This window comes from Pteronotus mesoamericanus, unplaced genomic scaffold (genome assembly GCF_021234165.1).
Source record: "Pteronotus mesoamericanus isolate MK-2021 breed Mesoamerican mustached bat unplaced genomic scaffold, CSHL_Meso_final contig_220, whole genome shotgun sequence".
Taxonomy (NCBI): domain Eukaryota; kingdom Metazoa; phylum Chordata; class Mammalia; order Chiroptera; family Mormoopidae; genus Pteronotus; species Pteronotus mesoamericanus.
In genome coordinates, this window is record NW_026555091.1 from 9,559,924 (window position 1) to 9,578,444 (window position 18,521).

The window sequence follows — 18,521 nt, forward strand, 5'->3', positions numbered from 1 at the left end:
CCAGCTCAGAGCTCCTGGCCCACACAGGGCGAGTATGCTGAGCACAGGTGCTCGGTGTCCGGGCGGAGGGACCGATGGAACAGCCCAACCCTCAGGTGCAGAAAGTAGACGAGAGGTCGCTGGGATGCGTGTGGGGACGGGGAACTCACTGCTCACCGAACCACCGAACTCGGACCCTCGGACGGGGCGCACCCCGCTGTCCCCGCCTCCAGCCCTGCTCCGTCACCTCCCCCAGCCCTGTCCCACCGCTCATGCCAGATGCCGCTGCCCTCACGGCTGTCCATCCAGGACCCCGCACCTGCGCCCACCCCCACGGGGCTCCCCTGCCACCCCCAGAGCCGGGGCGCGGCTTGCCTGCGCGGCCCAGAGGTAGTCCAGCCGCAGCTTGACGTCCACCTGCCGGGCGTGCAGGGCCAGCGTGCACGAGAACAGCAGGGTCGCCATGATCGGCTCGAAGCTGCGTGCAGAGCCGGCGCCGCCCCTGGGGAAGACGAGAGGGACACCGGTCGGTGCTGAGGCCTTGTCATCGGACGCACGCCGCGTCCGGGGAGCGCCCCCCGCACGGGACACCCGCGCCGACACCTGGGACTGACCCGAGCCGAGCCGGGCATCCCCGGAACCAGGGGCCCTCCCCAGCCCGGGGCTGCAGGGCAGAAGCCCCCGCGCCAGAGGCTCCCCCAGCCAGGCCACCAGAGCACGTGGCCCCGGGCCGGGTGTCACGACGCCGCGCTGGCCTGTCCGGCGGGGGCGGCGCACTTACCCCGCAGCCTTGGTGTACCCGCTGAGCTCCAGCACCAGGATGTAGGACGTGCTGAGCGCGGCCAGCAGGGCCAGCTTGGGCAGCGAGGAGACCCGCAGGAAGGCGGCCAGCGGGAGCGAGCCCACGAGGCCGCAGAGCAGGGCGTGGGGCGCGGCCTCGCAGGGTGGCACGGGCAGCGCCGGGGCCCGGCCCCCGGGGGACAGGACCACGAGGGACCCGTTGGGGCTGGGGCTCCAGGCCCAGGGCAGGCAGCCCACCTGGAGGAGCGGAGGGCAAGAGGCAGGGGAAGGGCTCACCCAAGGGCTCGGACCGCCCCGCCTCCCCGCGCCCACGGCGCCCCGTCCCTTCCCGCCCCCTTGCCGAGGGCCGACGGCCGCCCCCGCCCTGCCCCCCTGTCCCCCCCGCCCCGCCTGCTGCCCTCTGTCCACTGCAGGAGGGGAGGCCTCCCTTCACCAGGAGGGGCTGCATTTTTCCGCTGGATGAAGTGCCCCCTGCGCTGGCTCCCTGGGCACCCCCGGGCCTGTCTGGTCCCCCCGACCCGCCTGCCCCTCTGCCCGGCCCCCCCGCCGCCCACAGGGCCACTCACCCCCGCACGTCCCCGCTCCCCGCGCCCAGACCACAGGGAGCCCGAGGCGCTCACCACGCAGCCCTGGGCCACGGAGTAGACCAAGACCACTATGCAGACGCACAGCGCGGTGCGGATCCGGATGGTCAGGTAGCCTGGGAGACACTGACAACGCAGCACCGATTCAGAAACGCCCGCGTCCGGAAGCGTTCGCCCCCACAGAAAGGAACCCGCAAGGCGGACGGCGCGGTGGCCTCGGTCCGGCCGGGCCTCGGCCGCTACTCCCCCTCCGCCCGCTTCCCGGCCGTTCCCTTATATTTACTCTCCCAGGTGAAAAGCTTGCAGGGAAACCTGGCGTCTTTACATTAAAAACATCGAGGCCTCCCCACCCCCGGCACTGTGACGTTGGCACTGAAATCAACTGACTAGACTAAGCTGACGTGGTCATACTGCTGAGTCCTTCTGTCTCCTGACGGTGAGAACGTTCACTTACTGGTGTCTTCATGTGAAAGGAAACTTTATCGTTTTCTTCAGGCAGGTTTTGTGTAATTTTTGTAAGTTATTTGACGTTTTATTTTAAATCTACCTGTTCAAATACAGGGTCCGGCACAAATAACACCCCCTTTTTTATTACAAAATCATAAGCATGTGATTCTGTAACATAACAATGTCACACGCAAGCAGACCCTACGACATCTCAGGTGAGGGGTTCGGATTAGAACCATCAATCATTGCACCCACGTTATTACCCCTCCGGCCACACTCAAGCCGGCCTTCCTCCTGCCGGCCCGGCACGCTTTGCCGTATTCAACAGTTTCCTGGATAAAAGTCGGGAATTTTTTTTCAGACTCACGCTCTTGAAATTAGAAATAAAAGTGAACGCAAAGGCCGCACCGTGGACAGGCAGCCCACGGTGCCCCTGCTTCTTCTCGGCCGTGTGGGGCTGAGGCCCGGGGAGCCCAGGGCGGGGCCCGCCCCCCCCCGTCAGGGCCACCGGGGGGGGAGCCATGAAAACAGGGCGCTGGACGGCCACTGTGGACACCAGATCCGGCTGCGGCAAAGCGCCTGGTCCACGGGGCACACCGGCGGCCACCGGGCCACGTTGCACTCACGTCCCCGGAGCCAGCGAGCACGGTGGGCCCACCCGCCGGGCCTCTGCTGGGGGGAGCGGCCCCGCCCTGCCCAGCCTGACCCTGCCGTCCGCCCCGCCCCGCAGCCTGCCACGCGAGCCCCGGGCAAGCTCACGAGAAGGCAGGCCTGACTCTGCCTAGGACAACACTCACGCCCACGAGGGGCGAGGGGGAGCGGACAGTCAGAAAGAGAGGGGCGGACGCGCCGGGTCCCGGCCGGAGAGCCGTGCACCTGGCGGGCACACAGGCCCACACGGGGCGGGCGCGCAGGCGTCGGCAACCAGCACCCACGTGGGGTGCTGTCGCCCGAAATTGCGTCATTAGTGCGATCTTATCTGACGCGGGCCATTTCGCTTTATCAAGCCCAAAGTTGCTCCACCTGTGAAAGTCAAACGAGCTCGAAGGTGGTTTGAATAAATAGTATTTTTTTTATTTAAAAAAGGCAAGAAGTTACTTAGGAATAGAGAAGTTCAATGAATAAAACTAGATTTAATTTTTCAATTAAATTCAATCTGGGTCTACACACCTATGAAAAACAGCCCTGGCTGCTGTGGCTCAGGGGACTGAGCACCGGCCGGCGATCCACAGGGTCGCCGGCTGGACTCCCAGGCAGGGCACAGGCCAGGGTTGCAGCCAGGTCCCCAGCAGGGGGCGCACGCGAGGCAACCACACACGGATGTCTCTCCCCCTCTTTTTCTCCCCTCCTCCCCTCTCTCTAAAAATAAATAAATAAATTTTCTTTAAAAACAGCCCTGGGTCTGCTGGGCAGGATGGGGACAGCGAAAGTGAAGTCTGGAGGGGCGGGGACGGGGACAGAGACCCCTCCCAGGGCCACCAGAGGCCCGGGGCTAAGACGCCAGCCTTGGCTCCAAAGTGGATGCCAGCAAAGCCGTGGGGGACTCGCAGTCTATGACGCCAACGCATGACAGACCAGCGCTCGAGCCCCTGTCCCCAAGGGCCTCTCCATCCCGGGAGAACGTGGAACCTCGTGCTCATTTAGTCGGTCGTCTCCATCGGCCACCCGCCCCCTGTGCCTCAGCCCCTGAGCAGCGCCCAGCACACGTCGGGGCTGAATGAGCTCCCGCCCCTCGGACAGCGTGCTCTGCCTGCCGGAGGGCAACGGGAGCACCGGCGCCCACCGGGAGACCCCAAGTTGCCTGTCCGGGGGAGGCGCCGCCCAGGACACACGTACACACATACCTGGACCCGGGTGATATGCAGGTATAGGACACAGGCCACCAGGAAGCAGATGCAAAACACTAGCAGCAGCAGGACAGCCAAATTCCTAGGACAGAGGACAGGTGGTCCCTGTGGGCTGGGCCGGAGAGGCGCCTGGGAACCTGCCCCCCCCGGAGGCCCCGCCCCCAGGAAGAAGCAGCTGTCTCGGGCACTTGTGCAGGCTGGTTCCCTTCCAGGACAGCGACCCCCAAGCGTTTGCGAGGAAGGTGCAGCTGCGCAGATGTGGCTGCGGCGCGGCCTGGGCTCCGTGTGTGCGGTGGGCTCGCAGCGTGGGTGGGGGGCAGGGGGCGGTGCGCGCGAGCCCTCCCTGGACACTCAGAGGACAGAGGAGGACTTCTCCACTCCAGAGGCTGCCTTAGGAAAGCGCGGTGTGTAAACAGAAGCGGAGGCTTCCTGGGCCCTCCTCGCTGTGGCGCAGGACGCCTGTACGTTCTTAGAAACCACCAGACTTTTCTTCCTCTTCAGAGGCCACTCTTTCTCTCTCTACTGTTTCTGAAAATGTCCCGCGCCCAGAAGCCACGGCGCCCGCGGCTGCCCCGCGCGCTTTATCCCTCAGAAGCCGAGGCAATGGGGTCCGCGTGGGGAGGGGGCCACGGAAACGGGCGGGGGAGCTGCGTGCCGGAGCTGCGAGCCCTCAACGCACCTGAGCCGGCCCAGCCCCCGGCCCCTGGAAGGCCGGGGCGCGGCGGGTGCTGCCGTGCCTGCAGGGGCTCGGGGGCCCCCCAGACACAGAGAGACAGGTGCCCGCGCCCGCCCCACCGACGCGGCGGGCGCACTCACTGCGGGATGACCAGAAGGTGGATGAGGCCGAGGAGGGCGGCCAGCACGAGGGCGAGGACCACGGCGCCGGTGAAGGACTCGTCCTGCAGCTGGTGGTACTGTGGACGGACGGGCCCGCGTGAGCGCGGCCGCCCCTGCGGCTCGCGGGCCGGGCACAGCTGGGCCGCCGCTGCGGCAGGCAACGCGGCCCCCGCGCAGGGGCCCGGGGGAGGGCGTGCGGCGCCGCCGCCTCCCCGGCCCCGGGACCGCGGCCCCCACCTTGCGCTCCCGCTCGGCCTGCTTGTACTTGAGGGTGAGGAAGTCCAGGTCGGCCATCTCCAGCTCCGTCTGGCGGGCTTCCAGGAGGCGGCCGAGGTATCTGTTGACGCGGGTGCCCGGGGTGGCGCACACAGCGTTGGTGGAGAAGGACAGGCGGTTTCGGAGCTTTTCCGAGGCTGTTCTCAAGGCTCTGCGCTGCGGCCGCCAGGGAGAGAAAGGGCTGCTGTCGCGTGGCCGCTCGGAAGGAGGTGCTCTCCGCCGGCCCGCCCGCCCCGCGCCCCCCGTGCCGGCCGGCCCCCTGCGCACAGCAGCCCGCGGCTGCGTTTGGGGCCTGAGACGCAGTCGCGGCTCCGCTTCCACCAGGCGAGGGGGTGCCCCAGCTGAGTTACTCTGCTGCCGGTGACGGGGTTCCTGCGTCCGTAAGTGGGGTGACATGGCGACGCCATGGCAGCCCCGTGAGGACGGGACCCCCCGCAGGTACGGGGGGGACAGCGCCCAGCCCCGGGCAAAGTAAACATGAGTGGAATTGACGACTGTCCAGCAGGTGTGAGGAAGACAAGACACCGACGAGCTGAGGAGGGAAAGGCCGTCTCGGACCCCGCGGACGTGAAGAGCGTCGCGGGGCACCCGCGAGCTGCGCTGCAGGCCGACAGGCACCACGGCCGCCCAGCGTGACCGGCCGTCGGGGGAGCCCGCTAATTCCGAAAGAAAGGGAGGCCATGCATGTGAACGCCGGGAAAAGCAGCCTCCAGGCCCAGAGGGCTCCCCTGCAGGTTCCACCGAACAAACGTTCGAAGGAGAAGGAACGCCCGCCGCGCAGGAACGATCCCCAGGTCACTCCATAGCGCCCATGTGGACCCGACACCACAGCACGAAGAGACAACTAGAGGCCGCAGGCCTCATGCATGTACAGGCACAACTTCTTAACAGAATGGCAGCGCCCGGAGCCCGGCCGTCGGCAGCGGGAGACCACGGCGCGCCCGCTCCTGGCCGCGCGGGCCATTCAGGCAGGTCAGCATCGGGGCCGCGCCCCGCCCCCCCGCCCCCCGACTGACAGGCTGAAGGAGGAAGCCCCACCCTGACGCGGTGGCGCAGAGAGGGCCTCTGACGAGAGCCAACACCGTGTGCCACTGACCTGCTCAGGGAACCGGACAGGGAGGGCCCCCGCCCACCTGGAGGAGGACACCTGGCGCTGCCACTACCAGCGCGGCCCGAGGCGCAGGTCTCCCGCCCCCCCCGCTCTGGTGCTAGGACCCCCGGCCACATCGCTCCCCTCCCCTGGCCCAGCCCTGCGGGTCGCGTTGAGTCCGAGTCGGTGTTTCCGCCCGGGCAGTGGAGCAAACGAGGGGCCTGGAAAACCTCCCGTTACCAACGCTGGGTAAACACAGTACCGCACAGACACGCATGACAAGGCACATCTGAGCCAACCGGGCAGAGAGGCAACAGACCGGGGCCCAGCAGCGCCGGGAAGGCGGGAGTGTGGGCGGGGGGTGGGGAGGGGTGGCAGCTCACGGGCGCCCCGGGGCCTGCGGGGCGAGAGCCAGCGTTTCTGTGGCCCAGGCCGCCAGCTGGGGCTGGAGCACAGGGGGCAGTGGCGGCCACGCCCCCCGAGCCCCAGGTCCCGGGGGCTCCACGGGCAAACACCACCCCGGAGGCCGCACAGGCCTGCCCAGGCCCGGCGGCCACCAAGGGGCCCCTGGCAACACGCCTGCACACGCAGGTCCTCGTGGCGCGTCCAGCAACCGCAAGCCGGGCGCCTAGTGTGAGCCCCGGGGCCGGCAGAGGGGAGGCCAGCCGCTGACTGGCTGCCACCGCAGAGCGCGAAAGGGATCAAGTTCCCACTAACGAACGCGGGCTCGCAGCCAAAGCCGCCACCATCCCCCGAGGCGACGAGCCGCCTCGGGGGAGTCTGCAGACGCTGGCTTCTTCCTGAAAAGCCTGTGATCCTCGGCAGTGAGATTCCCCTCAAAGGCAGAGCCCGCAGAGGCGGGCACAGGGCAGGCGGGGCCGCGGTCCCAGGAGGCGGGCGTGTCTGTGGTGGCACAGGAGGCCCACAGGGGTGTGTGCTCCCGGGACGGATGGGCCGGGCAGCGGCAGGGGCTGGGGCGGGGGCCCAGGCGCTGCGGGCAGGACACTCGCAGCTGCTCCCCCGGGGGCGGGGGCCCACGCTCAGGCCGTCCCGCCTCGGGGCCCCCCGCTCCCCTGGAGGGGACCGCGGCCTCTGGCCAGAATCACAGACACAAGGTGCGTGTGCCTGGAGCGGATGCTCGGGATCCCCCACAGGCGCCCCCGCTTAGCTCCCAGCTCTCCCCCAGGACCCTGCCCCCGACCCCACACAGACCAGCAGATCCGAAGGGGACTCTGAACAGCCCCAGAACCGAGGATCCTGCAGCCGGGCCGCCACGCCGGCCGCCCACGGAGCGGGCCTCAGCCAGCACCGGGGACTGCGTCCCATCAGCCAGGCAGGAGCCCACGTGGGAGGGGACGGCCCGAGCCACGTCCCCCGTTATCCCCCCTGAGAAGGACAGCCCTGACAGAGGACCGAGAGCAGGGACAAGAGGACGGAGTGAGTGAGACACCAGACGCACAAACGTCCCAGGGCAGGTGCAGACAGTGGCGTGGACCTTAGCGGGAGTCCACCAATAAACGCGTGGAACGTCAGGGAGCGAAAGCGCGCAGGCTGACCCAGGGAGGCCGGGGGGCGCACCCCGGACCGGGCCCCAGGCTGCAGACGGCGCGGGGCGGGGCCCTACCTTGTCGTCGTCCTCGCACGTCATGACGTTGGAGAAGGGGATCTCCGCCTTGAACATCTTGCGGCACTGCATGAGCTGCACCAGCAGGTAGCACACCGTCTTGAACTTCATCCTCTTCGCCGGCTTTATGTCCGAGAGGATCAGCCCTGGAAATATCTGTGCGGATGCGGCCGCGAGGCCGTGAGCTGCCAGGGCGGGCGCCTGCCCCTCGCCTGAGCCCTGGCAGAGGCCAGGTCACCCTCCGTCCCGCCCACCTCGCTCCCCTGGGCACGGAGGCCCTGAGTGCCCCCCGTGAGGTGGCCGCCGCCCTGCCGTGCACACGGCGCCCTCGGTCCACAGTTCCAGCCCCCCTCCCCGGGCCTGGCCGCGGCGGGGAGGGCGCCTCACACCTGTTTCGTGAGAGAGGCAGTGAAGGCCCAGAGAGCGTGCAGGACGGCCTGGCCCCCGAAGTCCCCGGGCCGGAGATGACCCGGGGCGCCGGCCCCTCCCCCGCAACGCAGGCCCAGGCCAGGCCCAGGGCAGGACGCGGGGGGCGCGCCCACCTTCCGCCGGTGCGAGGGCACGATGAAGAAGGTCTCGATGTTGTGCGCCCTCAGGAAGCTGTTCCTCTCCTGCCCGTGGCCCGGCTCCACCTCGTAGTCGCCGTTCAGGCAGGCCAGGGTCGCCTGCGTGATGTGGACCTTCCTGCGGAAGCAGGCGGCGGGTCGCGACGGGCCCTCCCCGGGGCCCGGGGCCGAGGTCCCGCGGGAGGCGGACGGGAGTCCCCCGGCCGTCGGCCGTCGCAGCTGCACGAGGGACTCTGGGGACAGGGGGCGGCTGTGGCGGGAGGATCGGAGGCACCGAGCAGAGAGGAGGCGAGGGCCTCCGGCCTGCAGCGGGGCGGTGGGGAAGGAGTGGCAGGGGGGTGACAGACACAAGCCTGTCCCCAAGACCCCGGGCCAGGAGGGCCCGGCCCCGCCCCCGGGGCGGGGGGGGGCGGGGAGGTGGGCAGGCAGCGAGGGGCAGGGCCCGAGGGGGCGGCAGGGGTTCTCCCCAAGTCCCCACGACGTGGGTGTGCGGGCGTCCAAAGCTCCCTGTCGCCCAGGACGCCACGGCCGGTGCCTGCGGCGCGTCCCGGCCGCCCTCCCGCCCTGTTCTCAGCGGTTTAACGGAGCCTCAAGCCTTGGCTGGGTGCGCGGTTTGAAGAGCAGAGGCCAAAGCCGGGGCTGCGAGTAGGGAGCGTGGCGCGCAGGGACCCAGAGGGAGCTCGGGCCCCAGCACCCGCCCCAGGGAGGGAGGGAGCCGGCCGCCGCGGGCAGCCGGCAGCCGGGGGTCCGGCTTCCCAGCCCTGCCACCCCCCGCCCCGGGGCCGTGACCCACCCGGGCAGGCCCGCGGCCTCCATGACGTTGGCCAGGGTCACGTCGTTGGACCACACGTCGTACTGCCACTTGCGCAGGCCCAGGACGCCGCAGAGGACCCTGCCGGTGTGCAGCCCCACGCGCATGTTCAGGTTCACCTCGGTGGCCTCGGCCACGGACCTGCAACGCAGACCCGGGGCGTGGGCTGCAGCCGGCCCTCCGCTGCCCCGGGGCCGAGCGCGGGCCCGCGCAGGCAGCAGCACGTGCTCCCCAGCCCGGTCAGCCACGCCCAAGCGGCGGCTCGGGCCACCGGCGTCACGCCCGCCCGCCCGCCCGCCCGGGGCCGCCCCAGAGAGGGAACGGCCAGTGCAGCGGCCGTGGGGACACCCGGCAGCCTCATGGCCCAGCAGCTCCGGGGACGGGCGGGGCGCGACGCCAAGCCCCGTGACTTGGGTGTGGGCTGCAGAACGGGCCGTGGGGAGGCCCAGGCCCCGCGTGAGAAGCCAGGCGCGGGGACGGCAGACAGGCCTCCCCTAACTGGACAGCAGGTCTGACTCCTGGTCCCCGTCACGGACCAGGGCCAGGGCCAGACAAGGGGGACAGACACAGCGCTCCAGCAACACTCTGCCCGGAGCAGCCCTGGGCCCGGTCCCCGCCCCAGCAAGACCAGCACGCGGGCCCTGCGGCATCGGAGCCGCCTTCCCCGGCGGCCCCCGCCGTCCACCCAGCTCCCCTACAGGGACAGCCCACCCCCGGGCGACCAGGGACGCACGACCGCAGTGTTCGAAGGGGGGCTGCGGAGACCCCTCAGGCCAGCGGGGACCTCCTCCACGCGGCCCCTCGCCCTGAGGGTGGCTCTGCAGCCACGGCTCCGGGGACCCAGGACCAACGGGCAGCTCAGGCCTGCCGGGGGCGGGGGCTTCCGGGCAGGACGGCGGGCGCCGGCCGGGCGGCGAGGGCACTCACGTGATGGTGTCGATCATGTCCAGACCCATCTCCACACAGCAGTGGGCGTGGTCGGCCTTGGGCTGCGTGAGGCCGCACACGCAGTAGTAGCAGTCCCCCAGGATCTTGATGCGCCGGCAGTGGTTCTCCTGCGGGCGGCGGCACATCAGCCGCGGTTCCCCGGGCCGGCCCCGGCACCCCCCGAGGGGGACAGGCCACGGGCAGGCGGCCTCGGGAGTGGGCAGCCCCCGCGGCGGGGCCCCCCATCTGCCGCCCTCAGGCGCCCCGCCGTGGGGGCCCACGCCGGGAGCCAGCCCCGCCCCCGAGCCGGGACTCTCTGCCCCAAGAGGGGCCGGCACATGTGCCCCTTGACCAGCAGTGAGGACCGCCATGCGACGCTTCCGGAACACGCTAGATCCGCCCACCCACCTGGGAAGGCAGGCCACACGCACCTGCACGTCCCTCGAGCTACCAGCCCACGTCCAAGTCCACAGCTCTCCCTACGGGTTCGCCTGCTGGGCCGGAGCCCCGACCTCGCTGTCCCCCGCCAGGGACGCCGCTCAAGGGCCACTCTCGCGTTTTTGCAACAGTAAGAATCTCAGGACCCCGCTGGCCACCAGGTCGGGGGTGCCAAGAGGGATGTCAGAGTCCTGCCGCCCGCCGTCCCGCAGGCTCGGCCTTGGTTGGGGCCGGGGCGGGAGGCTTATTCCAGGAAAGCCCTCGCACGGCCGTGTCCCTGCACCCTCTTCGGGCGCCTGGCAGCTTGGGCGCTCCCGCCAGGGCCACCGCTGGGCCCCCCCGCCCCGCCAGCAGCCGCTGCTGGGAGAGCCGTCAAAGCGTCGCCGCGCATTCCAAGACAACAGCAGCCAACGCGCTGCACGTTAACGAAAGTAGCACTTGGATGAAAAATGATGACATTCCTCGAAACAGCCGCGGGTGAGCAGCGTGGCCACGGTCACTGTCCTCTGCGACCTGTCTACCGCCCACCACGTGGGCTCCTGCTCTGCGCGCCGGCCACGGAGCCTGAGGTGGCCTCGCAGAGCCCCAGCTCCGCGCCCGGTTCTGAGAACGCACCCGCGTCCACTGCTGAGCCCCACGCTCCGCGTGCACCCGAACGCGCTGACGCCGGGGTGTCCTCGGACCGGCCAGTTGCCGCCAGTGCGTGGGGGTGAGCGTCCGGCTCCGGCTCCCGCGAGCTCGCATGCGCCCTCAATTCCATGACGCTCTGCGGGGCGCACAGCGGGAGGAAGCCAAGGCCGGGACCCGCGCTGCTCTCCAGAGGGATGGCCCAGGCCACCGCCTGACACCTGCTCCTCCCAGCCCCAGGCCTCTCTCGGCACCAGGACGCTGGGGACATGCAGACGGGGGCAGGGGGGGCACAGAGCAGATGTTCTGCCCGACAGGTGGGGCCTCGGGAGGCCCAGCCCCCGGGTCTGCTTCCTCCTGAGCCCCGGAAGCCGCCCCCGGTGTGGGGAGCTGGCTGCTGGGGCCCAGCCGCCTGTGACCACAGGCGTGCGGCACTGGCTCTCCTTCTGGACGGGCCCCGGGACGGGCCGTGCGGGGGTCAGGCGGCCAGAGCCAGGTGGCCAGGGCAGCTGCCCGCCCTGCGGAGCCGGGGCCGGGCCCCTACAGGCCATGAGTGCCCGAGCCCCCAGGCCAGCAGGCAGCACAGGCTCGCCCCGCGCCTCCCGGTGCCCGGCCCACCGTCCCCATCCTCGCTGTCGCTCTCGGGGGACGACCCCTCGGGCACTGCTCCCCGTCTTCCCGTGCGGGCTCCCGTCGCCAGGCCTGTGGGCCGGGGACCAGGAGCTGCCCGGGCCCCCCTCTGCTGTCTGCTTCTATTCCTCCCCAGGCTCCTGGCACCGGCTGGCTTCAGAAGCCAAAAACGTGCTTTTCACGGGCTTCGATGTTTTAGTTCAAAACCCGCCCTGTAAACACTGGACTCGGTGCCTGGGGGTCCCTGTGGGCAGCGTCCGTGTTGCCTGAACAGCTGCTTCCCAGACAAAGCAAAGAAAGGAGGGACGAGGCCGTGGGGGTGGGGGGGACACAGAGGAGGGGCAGGAGGTGACAGACGCCAGCCAGGCGGCGGGAGGACGGGGCGGGAGCGTTGGGGGGGCCTCTGCTCTGCCGCTCAGGTGGGCTCTGCAGGCTCCAGGGCAGCTCAGGCGCCCACCCCTCCGCGCGAGAGCCCCCCACCCCTGCCCCAGGCCCAGGAGGAAGACACGCCCAGTCCCGGGCCTGGAGGTGCCTCAGCCCCTTCCCAGGCCGCCTCTGAAGCCGCGGGTGGGGCCCAGCGGCCCACGCGCCACGTGGGCGGAGCTCCCTCCGGGAAGGCAGTCGGCTCCGGGGCCTGGGGCGCCTGGGGGGCTGGGCAGGTGCCGGGCTGGGGCTGGAACTGACCCGCTTCGGGCCTGGCTGCTGAGGAGGCCGTTCACTGGCAGCCGGGGTGGGGTGTCTACCAGCGACCCCCACACCCGCGACAGGCACTGAGGCCTCCGAACGGCTCCCCGCCTCCCAGTGGGCGCCTGCGTCCTGCCCGGGGAGGGGCCGTTACAGACGCGCGGGCGCCCCGTGGGGGCGCGGGGCGGGGCCAACAGCAGCGCGACGGCCGCGCGAGGTGTCAGGCGGGCACGGGGCTTCCGGGGGCCCCTGCACGTGGCGCCCGCGCGTCTGGCCGCTGTGCTGTGCCCCGGGACCGGCACAACACCGGGTGCCGGCAGTGACGTTCCAGGAAACGCCCCTGCTCCCGCCCTCCCGCCGCCTGCCCAGGGACGAGCGTGCGGGGTCCCAGGCACGTCACCGGCGCCGACAGCCACGCCGGGGCTGAGGACGTGCAACACAGACGAGTTCTCGCTGGCGACAGCCCCTGAAGGGCGGGGTCGTGCCCAAAGGTAGGGGGACGTTGCCTGTAACCCTGAGGGGCGGGGCGGGGGCAGGTGGCCTCCTGACCGAGGCCAAGCCGGGGCTCGGCTCGTCCCCGCGGCCGGCACACGGAGAACGCGCCTCGCCACTCCACGGCCTCCGGGAACCGGCCAGACAGACATCTGCTTTGTCCAGCTCGGTCACTTCCCCGCGAAGGACACCGGCGCCCAGGCAGCCCGACCCCCTCCCGGGCGGTGGAGCGACACTGAGCCCTGGCAGGTGTTGCCCCATCGGTTCAGGAGGATGTGACCGGCTTCCCGCACACGTGTGCAAACACAGATCTAAAAGGGAGCTGATAAGTGGGGGAAAGGGCAGAAATCTGTGCGCATCCGCAGCCACCGGCCACGGACGAGGGACAAACAAACCGCCGCCGCTCTGGAGACCAAGGCAAACACACGCCTGTTTGGCGAAGCGCCGCGGCGTCCGGGAGGAGCGTGGGTCAGCCCCACAGCTGTGTGTACTTTTCCAAGCCTGCACGCCAGGCGCTGTGAGGGGACACGGCCCACGTGCCCCTCCAACAGGACTCAGTGGTGCCTACAGCACCGGCCGGGCCCCAAGGAGCGAGGGAAAGCCGTCGGCATGGCAACGGGCACCTCGGTCTGGGGCTTCCTCGCAGTCACCTCAGCGAGGGAAGAGCCGAACGGAACTTCCACGCATAAATTTTAGAGGGTTCAACTCAAAAAAGTATGTTTTCTGGCCACAATAGAACTAAAGTCGAAGTGAAAAACCCAAAGGTCTTTGAAAAATCTCTCCAAAAATATACCTCTAAATAATCTATGGGCCTAAGGAAATTGAAAGGGAGATTAGGAAGTATTTTGAACTGAAGAAAAGTAAGAGCCCAGGGCGGAAGGAGGTCTGGGGATTCTCCTAACGCAGCCTGTCAGCAGAGGTTCGCAGGTGAGCGCGCTCGTCGGGGGGAGTCTCAAATGGCGGCCTCAGTGTCCACCTTGAGAAACTATAAAAGAAAAGCAACCTAAAACCAAAATAAGCAAAACAAACCAGACAGGAATTTATTAAAATAGAATAAATAGCAAAATCAATGAAACCAGAACTTTCTTTAAGAAAATCAATACAATTGGCCCCGGCTGGTGCGGCTCAGCAGACTGAGCACCGGCCTGCAAACCAAAGGGTCGCCGGTTCGATGCCCAGTCAGGGCGTAGGCCTGGGCTGTGGGCCAGGTCTCCAGTAGGGGGCGTGTGAGAGGCAACCACACACGGGCGTTTCTCTCGCCCTCTTCGAAAATCAATACAATTGACAAACCTGTACACAGGATGATCAGGAGGAAGTGGAAGACACAGGTCCCCAAAACCAAGAACACGAGCAATGGTGTTGTGCAGTGTCTGCAGGTCTCAGGGTGACAAGAAATACCAGGGAACAACTTTATTCTTACAACTTCAACCACCTAGACTAAGTGGACAAGTTCTCGGGAAAATAAAAAAGAACTGCCAAAGCTCATGCAGGGAAGAAGGAAAAAGGGTAACCTGACCAGCCCTGTTTAAAGAAATTGTATCTGTAGTTAGAAACTGTCACAAATAAAGCTCCGGGCCCAGGTGGCTTCACCCCCAAATCCTTACACACGGCGGGAAGGGACGACACCAGCTCTGCACAAGCTCTCCCCGGAAACGCAGCAGGAGGAAACGCCCCCAAGCTCCTCGCAGACACGGCACGGGTCGCCCTGGTCCCCACAGGCCGCACGAGAAAGCCACAGGCCGACAGCCTCCAGGAACATAAGTGGGAAACTTCTCAATAAAATCGAGCCAACCAAAGCCACCGGCCGGCGCCGTGACCACACCCACGTCCGCCCCGGGCCACAGGCCCGTGTGCCGCGCTGTGTCCGCAGGCTCCCAATGACGACCCACGTGCGCGTCCCCTGGACGCGGTCCAACACTGGACAAAGGCCAACATCCGTCCGACAGACACTCCACAGACCAAAAATATAAGGAAATGTCCCCAACTTGGGAAAAGCATCCCAGGCGCCGCAGCACTAACGTCACGCTTGCTGACGAAGACCGCCGCGCTCCCGCGAGCACCAGAGGGCAGCTCGGGCCCAGACCCCGGCGGGGGCGGTGCCGGCCACGGACCTCGGCCGCGCGCGGCCCGCGGGTGGGCGGCTGGGCCCACGGCCTCATCGCCTGGCTGGGCAGGTGCAGGCGCTCCCCCGTTTGTAGACCCCACACGCGGCCCCCAAAGCGAGTCAGCGAGCAGCGCGCCGGCGCCGCAGTGGTGGGGCCGCCGGCCCTCGCAGGACCCCAGACCCCGCCCCGGGGCCGGTGACAGACGGGGCCGCTCTTACCGTGGCCAGCTCGTCGAACTTGCCGAAGAGCTCGTTGAGCAGCTTGACCAGCTCCTGGGCCGTGCACTGTGACGCCAGGCTCGTGAAGCCCACGATGTCCGCGAAGAGGATGCTGCAAGGCACAGGGGCGCTGCCTGTCCGCCCGGCGCGCCCGCCTCGGGCGCGGGACGCCCCCCCCCCCCCGCCACCACCGACGGTCGCCCCTTGCGGGTCTCCTCGAAGCAAACCTCCCCGTGTGTCCCTGAGCCCAGGCTGGAGAGCAAGGCTCTCCTCTTCCCGTTTTACAGGTGAGAAGACCGAGGTCGGAAGACAGCGCGGGCTCCTGGTGGTCGCAGAGGCAGGAGGCGCTGTGGCCCCTCAGAGCCCCGCTGACCCCGGTCCCCTCGGCCCCGCCACTCGCAGCCGGGGACTCTTGCTGGACCTCAGTCTCCTCTCCTACAAAGTTGAGTGGCAATGCTGGCTGGTCGTGGGGCGGGCTTATGCTAAATGGAACTAGGTGTCCCGAGGAGACTCATCCTGCCTGGCGCGAACGCTGGCTCCGCCCCGGGGGCCTCCCCCTCCTGGTCTTCAGCGGCCCCCTCTCTGGAAGGACAGCTCTGGTCCTCCCCGAGAGGCACAGTGGTGGGACGGAGCTGGCCGGCCGGCAGAGAGCCGCGCGGGCCGCATGCGGGGCAGCCGGACCCTCGGGGAACAGGCGGCAGCTTGCGGGGCCTGGTCTGCAGCGCTGGGCAGAGACCCACAAGGTTCCCCGTCTGTCCGTGTCCGGGGCCCGGCCCACAGGGAGGCCCGGCACCCACGCCAGCCCCAGAGAGTCATCCCCTCGTGCCTGAGGGACGGGTAGGGACACTCAGCTGTTCTAAGTATTTGAAAAGGAAACGCACCCTTTTTAAGGAGCTTTAAAAACCAACAAGCAACCAGGAGAGGGCTGGGGCAAGCTGGCTCGCCTGCTCCTCACCTGTCACACGGGGACAACAAGCCCCGCCCACGGCCGCCAGGGACCAACGGACGGGAAGAGAGTACCCACCCCGGCCCGGCCGCACCTGCCACCCAGGGCCTGTCGCAGGGCACTGCCAGCCCACAGCCACGCGCACGCCCGGCGCAGCGGCAGAGCCGCCTCTCCCGGCAACACGGAAAGAGAGGTGCTGAGTAATGGGAAAAGCAGCTGTGGCAGGCGTCATCAGAGAAGCCACCGCTCCACCCCCGTGGGACCTGCTTCCCCGCCAGGCAGGCACTCACCTGGGCCTGCTGACCCCCACCTGCGCCTCCCTCGGCCCCTTCCCACCGCCCGCACCGCCCCCGCCGGCCTCGCGACCCCGCCTCCGGTCTCAGGCCCACGGTCCCCGGCCGCACGCCCCACCTCACGTTGTCGTGCCGCTGGATGTAAATCTTGTGGAAAATCCTCTCGGGGGGCTTCAGAAAGTCCTCCTTCATCTCCATGGCAACGTTCCGGGGCAGGAGGCTCATGAGCAGCCGCTCCTGGACGGAGAGACGGGGGGCGCAGTGCCACACAGGGCCCGCCCTGCCCACCCTCGAGGCACCCACCCAGGACGAGGGCGGCAGGCCCTCCTCAGCGCGGCCGCCCACGGACCGGCCTTGCAGCGCGGCCCAGCCCCAGAGCCCCCGGCCTGGGCGGTCACTGTGCGGGAACTCGGGCCCGGAGCGCCGGGCAGGCGTCTCCAGAAGAGCCGGCCGCTCGCAGCGCCCCCGCCAGCCCCCGGCCCCCCGCCCGCCCTGTGCCCCAGCTTCTCCAGGCACCGCCGCAGGAGGGGACCCAGGCCGCCTGCCCCACACTGAGCGAGGGCCACCGAGAGGCCCGTCCCCGGGGCAGGAAGGGGCCCCTGTCCTTGCCGAGACGAGCCGCCTTGGAGGCAACGTGGCATTTCCTCCTGGCCTCGTCCTCTGATTCATCCCTGCCCTCCGGGGGCCAGGCAGCCTTTCCCCCAGCGGGCAGGAGCCCCGCCGGCACTGCGCCGCCCACGTGGGCCTCGGCTTCCCCCCCCAGCCTCGGCCCCACCCTCCCAGGGCCCCGCCCCTGCGGGCCAGGACCGCGGCCACACCGGGCGGGAGGCCCGCCCCCTCAGGGCCCCGTCCACCTGCTTTGGGAAGAAAACCGAAGGAGGGGGCTGAGACCCCACACGGAATTAGCGAGTCTGTCCTCCCGAAGAGGGTGGACCCGGGCCGGGGCGCCGAAGAGCCCCCTCCTCACTCTGCCCCCCACCCCGGCGGCCCCTTAGAGACACGCACAAACCTGCAGCAAAACCAGCAGAGAGAGGCACAAACACACGGGGTCAGGAACAACGGGACACCGAAGACGTCCCGAGGCTAAAGGGAGCAGCGGCAGCTCCTCATGCACAACTTAGAAGAAACACACCACTTTCTCTAAAAGCATAAATTACAACAGTTCACTGAACGCGAAACAAGTACTGTGAAAAAAGTACTTGGGAAGCTCCATATCTACTAAAGAAATTGAATGCTTAACTTAAAGACTCATAGGAAAGAGCTCTCCGGAGCCCCACGGTTTTGCTGGACATACACACCAAGCACTTAAAGAAGCATCAACGCTAATTCCACATTAAATCTTCCATAAAAGATGAGGGAACACATCCCAATTCGTTTTATAAAGTTAGTATTACCTAACACCAAAATCATATAAAGACAAAAAGAGGAAACCGCAGACTGACGTCCCTGAAGAACTCAGACACAGAAACCTTTAACACACTTACTGGCGTTTCCGCGGCGCATAGAAGCCCGACGGGGGGACCCTAAGCCCGGGGCGCAATGCTGGGTCAGGACCGAAACACCAAGCAGCGGGACACAACATGTCAACGGGACACCAGTAAAAATCACACAGCAGTCCACGCGAGAAGAAACTCAGCAAAATTCGCCGTCCACGCATGATGAGGAGTCTCAGGAAATGAGGGAGGGACAGGAGCTTCGTCGTCTGCGGGAGGAACCCCCAGCAGGAGGCGCCGGCCGCACTGCTCTGGCGCCGGCCGCAGCCACGTGCACACCGGGCCCACGTGGCCCGGGACAGGCGGCCAGCGCAGGAGAGAAGGAACTGAAGCCGAGGGTGGCCCAGCCCGACCACCTCTCGGACCGCGACAGACGCCAGTCCCTCAGGTCCGCGCCCCCCTCCCGGGGCCCCGCCTCTGGGACGTCCCTGGAAGGACCGTGTTCCCCAGGAGTCGCGCACCTGTCCAGGCACCGGCGGCCCGGGCCTCCTCGCCGCACGCTCTCCCTGACCGCGCCCGGCAGGCTGCGGGCTTCCCTTTCTTCCAGAATCCGCCGCGGGAACTGACCCCTTTCTGGGAGTCGTCCGTGGTCGCCGCTTTGAAGTATTCGGCTGTCAGCTCGTTCCAAGCACCCTGTGATCTATTTTTACCCTGCCTTGACCCGCGGCCGCGCTTCCCCGTCCCTATTTCTGCCTCTCTTTCTTCCGGATCCAGGGCTCCAAGCCTTTTTTCTATTTCCAAGAGCTGGTTCTGACACTCTGTTCTGAACTGGAGATCGGGTGCCAGGCCTCGGCAGCGCTCGGGAC

The 18,521-nt window shown here is 68.2% G+C and overlaps 1 protein-coding gene across 1 annotated transcript in view; it reads right to left on the bottom strand.

Moving 5' to 3' along the window:
- The window catches only part of ADCY1 (adenylate cyclase 1), a 34,790-nt gene that overhangs the window by 9,658 nt on the left and 6,611 nt on the right, over positions 1-18,521 (bottom strand). The window contains exons 3-14 of the mRNA XM_054571397.1: positions 16,341-16,459; positions 14,984-15,095; positions 9,790-9,917; positions 8,845-9,003; positions 8,028-8,169; positions 7,486-7,641; positions 4,733-4,927; positions 4,475-4,572; positions 3,656-3,740; positions 1,401-1,490; positions 761-1,017; positions 355-481 (exon numbers count right to left, since the gene is read on the bottom strand). Coding sequence (XP_054427372.1) covers positions 355-481; positions 761-1,017; positions 1,401-1,490; positions 3,656-3,740; positions 4,475-4,572; positions 4,733-4,927; positions 7,486-7,641; positions 8,028-8,169; positions 8,845-9,003; positions 9,790-9,917; positions 14,984-15,095; positions 16,341-16,459 — 1,668 coding nt within the window. The remainder of the gene's footprint in view (positions 1-354; positions 482-760; positions 1,018-1,400; positions 1,491-3,655; positions 3,741-4,474; positions 4,573-4,732; positions 4,928-7,485; positions 7,642-8,027; positions 8,170-8,844; positions 9,004-9,789; positions 9,918-14,983; positions 15,096-16,340; positions 16,460-18,521) is intronic.